We start from the raw sequence: 8,140 nt of genomic DNA, 5'->3' as shown, positions 1-8,140 counted from the left end.
CACCCCTGCACTAAACTGGCTCTGCAGTCGGCCTGAAATGACCAAATGACGCAGTGGAAGGGATCCTGGAGGTCTTCTAGTCCAGCCCCCTGTATAGGAAATCCTAGACCAGGGATAGCAATAGCAGTTAGACTTGTATACCGCTTCATAGGGCTTTCAGCCCTCTCTAAGCGGTTTACAGAGTCAGCATATCGCCCCCAACAACAATCCGGGTCCTCATTTTACCCACCTCAGAAGGATGGAAGGCTGAGTCAACCTTGAGCTGGTGAGATTAGAACCGCCGAACTGCAGATAGCAGTCAGCTGAAGTGGCCTGCAGTACTGCACTCTAACCACTGCGCCACCTTGGCTCTTTGTGGCAGCCCCTCAAATAATGGGAAACTGCTAGTCCTTCTTTTCATTAAACAACACCTACCCAGTTCTTGTGTTCTTCCTAGTCTACCCTAAGGGTGTCAAACTCGATTCTGTCGCGGGCCACATCAGGAGTTTGTTTGCCCTTGGAGGAGGGAGGGCATGGCCTGGTGGGCGTGGCTGACTGGATGGGCAGGGCCGGGGCAGCAGGGGCCAGTCCCTCCCCATCTCTGGCATGGCCCCATGGGCCAACTCCACAGACTATCGGTGTTTGACACGTCTGGTCTACCCAATGGGGGCATTGGGAATCCATCATTGTAGTAGCGATGTTTCCATCAGTTTTTGGTGGTGACCGACTTGAACTCCGGTGGGAGCTTCATAGCTCAGAGCTCACCAGCGGGTATGGTCAGCAGCTGCAGCTTCAGGGTGACAGTGGTGCAGGATTTCTCCCGTAGTGACTCTGTAGCACTGCTCTTGTTTGTTTGTTGGTTTGTTTATTTATTTATTTATTAAATATATTTATATGCCGCCCAATCCCGAAGGACTCTGGGCGGCTTACAAAAAATATAAGAAAAAACACATAACGATAAAAGAAAACAATTTAAAAACAACAAACACCCCCATACATTCATTCTAGTCGGGGCCGGACCTCAACAGTGAGGTCAACAGCCCCAGGCCTGCCGGAACAGGCAAGTTTTTACAGCTTTCCTGAAAGCCATGAGAGTGGGTAGGGTCTGGATTACCGGGGGAAGCTGGTTCCAGAGCATCGGAGCAGCCACAGAGAAGGCTCTTCTCTGAGGGCCCGCCAGCCGACACTGTTTGTTGACCTCCTGGTGTCATCCCAGACTACAGTATCCATCGGAGTCCTGTGGCTCAACCTTGGCCACTTGGGAGACGTGTTGGCCACCCTCCACAATCCCCCAGCTAACACTGAAAGTTGAAGCCCACGCCTCTTCAAGCGGCCAACGTTGAGAAACATACTGCAGAGCGATGCGCAAGGCACACGGCAGTTCTCCATTCCGATGACGCCTCCCACCCATCTCGTCCGTGTTCTGATAAATCAGGGGTTCAAGGCTGCTGGGCTCCATGCGATCCAAGACCCCCAGGTTGGAGAGAAGGTCTTGCCAACAAATGCCGAGGATGGAGCAGAGCACGTGTGTGTGAAATTTCTCACGTGCTCTGCGGACAGTACAGAGTCCACGATTCGTCCCCATAGACACAGGAGACAATCGCAGCTCCGTACCATAACATTTGTGGCCACTAAATGTGAACAAGCAGGCCTAAAAGGGGCACAGCAGGCCCTGCTGTCAAAGGTGCTGATGCCACCACCCCACGGGTACCCCGTACCCCCCCCCTGGGTGGAATAAATAATCTTTAAAAGTAAGCCTCGTTCCAGGGCTGGTGAATGTAGACATTTCTGTGCAGTTCCCATGGATGACTACAAAGATGATTTCTACACACACACACACACACACACACACACACACACACACACACACAGACACACACACACATGGCAGTTGTACTTAAGAGGAGAGGAGGAAAAGAAAGATGATTTCAAGATTAACTGCCTTATAACAACCCAGTCTTTATTTTGGTCAAAGAACCCCATAAGGACAGGGAAGTGCAGGCAATTAAAAATACAACAAAATCAAGAAAATAAAATTTTTGGAAAACTAGAAGTTATAAGATATCTGTAACAAGCAGAAGCCGCCCCCCCCCCCAAAAAAAAAAGGGGAACAGGAGGGGTAGGAGCATTAGATGGCGATACGGGAAAGGGTTAGTATATAGAAGAGCTGTGGAATTTGTGGAGTTGAAGTCCACAGGCCTTAAGTCACCAAGTGTGGAAACCTCTTAACTAGATCCTCCTTAATTCTACTTTGTGGCACAAGTCATGCGTAAGATGGATGGATCTTAAAGGTCGATGCTTGGAACCTGGCACAATATTGTACGCTGTAGCTAAGTTTGTATCTGAAAACAGCAGGGAGTTGTAGAATTGTCCAGTGTACACACTGGAGTATTCATGCCCTAAACAGGGGAAGGGAAGGAGGGAGAGGTTGTCGCAAACATTATACTGCTTTCCAGCAATAGGCAGGAAGGAGTGGTGGCTCAGGGCAGCGAGGGGGCACCACCCATTTGGGGCTGCAGCACTCCCAGCTGGCTCCTAGGGAGATTTTCGTGAGGGTGAGACAAGTCCTGCAGATGGTGCTCTCTGGCGCATTGCTGGCATTGTGCTCAACAGAGAGCGGACAGCCCTCTCTTGCTCTGTGTCGCCTTCAAAATGGAAGACTCTGGCCAGCTCTCTCAGGCGCACAGCCAGGTGCTTCTGCTCCAGAGGGTGCTCCCCTGGCACCTCCAAGCAAGCCTCGTACGCCCGCAGCGCTGCCTGCCTCTGCCCCTTCTTGTGGAGGAGGAAATCCCCCCAGTGCAGATAGAAAGACTGCTGGCATCTCTTGCTGGCGGTTGGCAGGTCCTCCATCAGGCCCAGGTAGACCTCCTCCTCGTAAAGCTGGCTCTTTTCTCCGTACAACTTCGCGAGCTTCAGCCGGGAAAACACGGATTCGGGATTGGCTTCCAGAGAGCGTTTGAAGCACCCAATGGCTTCCTCCACGATCTCCGCTCGGTTCCCCTTGGATCCTCGATCTAAGAGATCCATGTAACACATGCCAAGGTCGTAGTGCAGGAGATAGTAATCACCGCAGAGGGCGATGGCCTTCTTCAGGATGGAAATGGCCTGGGAGGGAGAGTGGAACCTATAAAACTTGGCGGCCGTTCTCAGCAGTTCCGGGTTGAGACTGTTCTGGATCACATCATCGGCAAGGTGCTGGGCTCTTTCGTCATCTCCCACCCGGTGAGTCTGCGCCAAGTAGACTTTGGCTTCATAATTTTCGGGGTGGTCGCAGATCAGCCCTTCCAGCAACTTCTGGCTCTCTTCCTTTAACTTCTCATTGTAGGAGTGTGTCCAGGAAGCGAAGGTGGAGAAAGCCAGGCCCTCCTGCAGCTCCACGCTTGGTCCCTGCAGCTCCAGGGCCTTCTGGAAGCACTCCATGGCCAGCTGGCCATTCCGGAAGCCCATGGCAAAGAGGGACCAGCCCTTCTGGGCGTAGACCTCCGGGATCGGGGCCGAGTATGGCTCAGGGCTGGACAGGTCCCGACAGATCTGGCGGATCTGGGCCAAGTAGAGGTCCACCTTGTCATAATCGGTCAAGTGGTAATAGATCCAGGCGTAGTTCCCGTACACCAGCAGGATCTGGCGTGGGAAGATCCCCTGAGGCTCCTTCCTCAAGACCTCCTTGGCTTCCTGCAGGACGGCTAGGGCCTCTTTGGGGCTCCCCAGCAGGTGGAGCAGATAGGCCTTCAGGGCAAGGTAGGTGCCCCGGTTACGGAGGGGTCCGTGCTCCAGGCGGACAGCCAGAGTAAGCAGGATGTGTCTGATATCTATCTTGTCCTTGACCTCAAAGTCCCAGGTGAAGTGACACTCCAGGCGCTGGAGCTTCTCCTTCAGGGGTCTGCTGTGGGGAGGGGAGAAGACAAAAGTGGAGGAGGCCTCAGTAAGTGGCAAAGAACACCTGCCCTAGGAGTGTGTGTGTCTGTGTGTGTGGTGGGCTCAGATAATGTGTTGACCACAAACGCAGCTGTTCAGGCTGCCCAGAGCATAGGAACCTGGCCATGTCTGGCTACTCATGGGTAAGCAGACCCTACCACTCTGTGGAGCTTCGATTCCCTGAGGGGTAGAGGTGGTATTCAGCCAGTTCCGACCAGTTCTGGAGAACCAGTAGCAGAAATTATGAATAGTTCAGAGAAACAGCAAGTACCACCTCTGGCTGGCCCTGCCCCTTCCTGCCCCACCCCTTCCAAGAGTCCCCACATGCCCCATTTTGGCTCCCAGGAGGCTGCAAGGAGGCCCACTAGGCTCAAAATGGGGCACGGGTGTGCAGGTAGCACCCCCCCCCAATAGCCGGTTTCTGCTCCCAGCTGATTGGCTGGGTCTTCTTTTGTTGCCCTGCACAGGAGGACGGAGCTGAAAAGCAGGTTGGTGGGGTAGGGAGGGAATGAGGGGGGGGATATCCTTACCCTGCCACGCCCACAGAACCGGTAGTAAAAAAAATTGAACCCCACCACTGCCGAGGGGCTCTTTGGATGGGAGGGCCCACTCTTTGGAGTCTTACCAAGAAGCTAGCTTCCAAGGAAGGGACCCTGTTTTAGCCTCCCGCCAGCAGGGAGAAGACCCATGGAAGAGGGTCTCTGCTCAGCCCCCTTAGGAGCTTCCCTGCCCCTCTTGGTGGTCTTTATCTCATTCTTTCTCTTTCTCATGTTCTTTTGCTCATTCTCTCATTCTTTCCCTCATTCTCTTTCATTCTCTCATTCCTTCTTTCTCTCATTCTCATTCTTTCTCTAGTTCTCTCATTCCTTTTGTCTCATTCTTTCTCATGTTCTTTTCTCATTCTCCCATTCTTTCTCATTTTTTCTTTCATTCTCTCATTCCTTCTTTCTCATTCTTTCTCTATTTCTCTCATTCTCTATCTCATTCTTTCTCTTTCTCATGTTCTTTTGCTCATCCTCCCATTCTTTCTCTCATTCTCTCTTTATCTCTCATTCTTTCTTTCTCTGTTTCTCATTCTTTCTCTAGTTCTCTCATTCTCTTTATCTCATTCTTTCTCATGTTCTTTTGCTCATTCTCCCATTCTTTCCCTCATTCTCTTTATCTCTCATTCTTTCTTTCTCTCATTCTCATTCTTTCTATTTCTCTAATTCTTTGTCTCATTTTTTCTCTTATGTTCTTTTGTTCATTCCCCCATTCTTTCTCTCATTCTCTTTATCTCTCATTCTTTCTTTCATTCTCATTCTTTCTCTAGTTCTCTCATTCTCTTTATCTCATTCTTTCTCATGTTCTTTTGCTCATTCTCCCATTCTTTCTCATTTTGTCTCATTCTCATTCCTTCTTTCTCTCATTCTCATTCTTTCTCTAGTTCTCTCATTCTCTTTGTCTCATTTTTTCTCTTTCTCATGTTCTTTTGTTCATTCTCCCTTTCTTTCTCTCATTCTATCTTTATCTCTCATTCTTTCTTTCTCATTCTCACTCGTTCTCTCATTCTCATTCTTTCTCTAGTTCTCTCATTCTCTTTGTCTCATTTTTTCTCTTTCTCATGTTCTTTTGTTCATTCTCCCTTTCTTTCTCTCATTCTATCTTTATCTCTCATTCTTTCTTTCTCTCATTCTCATTCTTTCTCATATTCTTTTGCTCATTCTCCCATTCTTTCTCATTTTCTCTTTCATTCTCTCATTCCTTCTTTCTCTCATTCTCATTCTTTCTCTAGTTCTCTCATTCTCTTTGTCTCGTTTTTTCTCTTTCTCATGTTCTTTTGTTCATTCTCCCTTTCTTTCTCTCATTCTATCTTTATCTCTCATTCTTTCTTTCTCATTCTCACTCGTTCTCTCATTCTCATTCTTTCTCTAGTTCTCTCATTCTCTTTGTCTCATTCTTTCTCTTTCTCATGTTCTTTTGCTCATTCTCCCTTTCTTTCTCTCATTCTCTCTTTATCTCTTTCTTTCTTTCTCTCATTCTCATTCTTTCTCTAGTTCTCTCATTCTCTTTATCTCATTCTTTCTCATGTTCTTTTGCTCATTCTCCCATTCTCTCATTTTCTCTTTCATTCTCTCATTCCTTCTTTCTCTCATTGTCATTCTTTATTTCTTTCATTCTCTTTGTCTCATTTTTTCTTTTTCTCGTGTTCTTTTGCTCATTCTCCCATTCTTCATCTTTCTTTCTTATTTTCTCTTTATCTCTCTTTCACTTTTTCATCCTTTTTTTCTAATTCTCTCTACTGCTTTTTCATTCTTTCTTTCTATGTCTCTCATTCTCATTGTTTCTCATGCTCTTTATCTCATTCTTTCCTTCTCTCATTTTCTTTTTCTCATTCTCTGTTTGTATGTGTGTGTCCGTGTTTGTGTGTGTCCGTGTGTGTGTGTGTGTGTAAGGTGCAATCTTTGCACCTTGTGATCCTGAAAAATACATCAGGCGGGGCATCTGATGGGCACAAGGCAGCCGAGGTTGCCACTGGGGTGGGTGGGGGCTCTGACTCCTTGTGAACACCCAGGGACTCCTTAAAACAGACACACACACACACACACACACACACACACACACACACACACACACAGGGAGGAACAGGTCTCCCAGGAGGGAGGAGAGGTTTGGGGGGGCAATTGGGTTGTGTAATAATGGAGGACTGTCTTAAAGTCCCACCCTCTCCATTCTTGGGGACACTTCAGAGGGGTGGAAGGTCCCTCTGGTGGGCTCTGAGTCTGTGGGGGTGTCACGGCTGCCCAGTCCACAGCCATCTGAGCTGGGGGGGGCTCAGCTTTGGGGGGGCGCCCACAATTGCCGAGTCTCTTTTCATGGAGGGGAATCAGGAGGCAGATTCTGAGGCTTTGGGGGGTGGAGGCTGCTGAGTTCCAGAGTCTCGCTCCCCCCTCAAAAGCGGCCTCCCCAGTCGAGGCAGACAGGAAGGTTGTTGGCCTGTCTAAGAGGGGAGGGGGTTGTGTGGCCCTCTGCTGGGGGTGGGCTCCGTGGGAAGGATGCCAAGGCTGCCCAGGGTATGGGGAGTCCCTCAGCTGGGCGCAGGACGCCTTTTGTGGGGCAGGAGCTGCGCAGACTTTGCCTGTTCCAGAGTCCCGTTGGGGGGGGGGCAACTGCAACGCTGTCACTCCCCCACCCCGTCTCCCTCCGGCTCCTTCGGGGCTGCAGAGGCAGGCAGGCGGATGGTTGACGGGCTTGCGGGAGGGGGTTGCGGGGCAAGAGGGGATCTGCCCATCCTGGAGCCACGCAGGACGTCGCTCCGGCTCCTTCGGGGCTAGAAAGAGAGCCGGGTTGAGCCACTCCCCCCCCCCCCCGGAAAGGCAGGGACCACAGGCTCGTGTTGCAGCAGCAGAACCGCACTGGGGACGGGAGGGGGCTCAGTACTTGATGGGGGGGCAGAGATCTAGCAGCATCCCCGCCCCCGTTTTGCAAGGAGACCTTCCCCCAAATCCAACGGGACCCTCGCCCTTTAGGGACCCTCAGCCGCCCCCCTCTGTTCCAAGGACGGGGGGCTCAGCTCTCCCCCCCCCCGCCACCACCACCCCAACTCCTACCTCATCCTCGCAGGCTGTTGGCGCTCCGGCTGCTTCTCTGGATGTGGGAGGGAAACGCGGAGAGACGGGCGGAGGCAGCGAAGGTTTCGCTTTCTGCAGGCGGCGTTTGAGAAATCGAAAGTGAAAGTAGCGGGAGAAGCTGGCTTTTTGTGGCTTTGTGTTGCTTTTGGCGCAGCCCGTCTCGTCTAAGGGCGACAAAGAGAAACCGTTTAGGCCGCCTGTTTCACGGGTGCGGGGAATCCAAATAATCCTTCGCTCCGGGAGCCAAGGGGGGGGCTCCCACTCCCGGCGACCCGGAACCCCATCACCGCCCCCCCCCCAAAGTCCGGAAGAAAGTTTTGCTGGGCATCGGGGCGCCGTCCGTGGGCGTCCTCAGGATCGCTCTTGCGCTGGTGGGAAGTTGCAGGGGGGGCGCAGAAACGAGGCGGGGGGGGGGGAGGACCGATGTCCTCGATGCTTTGTGTAATTTTGCTCATTCTTTGCTTATTTTGGCAAACTTTCCCAGACTCGGCTCCTTAACGTCCCTACTAGAGGTTTACTCAGTCCCTTCTGGCACTGAGGATGTTCTCTAGTTGCGTAACTACTAAATGTCTCCAGGAAAACAAAGCACCCCCGTGCCCAGAGTCAGGAAGGTGGAATGAGCAGGGTGGAAATTT

General features: G+C 51.2%; 1 protein-coding gene across 2 annotated transcripts; it reads right to left on the bottom strand.

The window, feature by feature from the left end:
- Positions 1-1,922: 1,922 nt before the first annotated feature.
- On the bottom strand, positions 1,923-7,743 carry LOC116523408 (interferon-induced protein with tetratricopeptide repeats 5-like). 2 transcript variants are annotated; one of them, XM_032238514.1, is made up of 2 exons: positions 7,485-7,743; positions 1,923-3,859 (listed from the first exon to the last, which is right to left on the bottom strand). In XM_032238514.1, the coding sequence occupies exons 1-2, from the start codon at positions 7,487-7,489 to the stop codon at positions 2,515-2,517; spliced, it is 1,350 nt and encodes a 449-aa protein (XP_032094405.1). In that variant the 5' UTR covers positions 7,490-7,743; the 3' UTR covers positions 1,923-2,514. The 2 variants fall into 2 exon arrangements, with proteins under 2 accessions (XP_032094405.1, XP_032094404.1); XM_032238513.1 differs by having other exon boundaries at positions 1,923-3,862; positions 7,485-7,742.
- Between the last annotated feature and the right edge of the window lie 397 nt (positions 7,744-8,140).

Source organism: Thamnophis elegans, unplaced genomic scaffold, assembly GCF_009769535.1.
Source record: "Thamnophis elegans isolate rThaEle1 unplaced genomic scaffold, rThaEle1.pri scaffold_266_arrow_ctg1, whole genome shotgun sequence".
Classification (NCBI taxonomy): domain Eukaryota; kingdom Metazoa; phylum Chordata; class Lepidosauria; order Squamata; family Colubridae; genus Thamnophis; species Thamnophis elegans.
The sequence above is the reverse complement of the archived record's forward strand: the minus strand, read 5'-3'. Positions and strand labels throughout refer to the sequence as shown.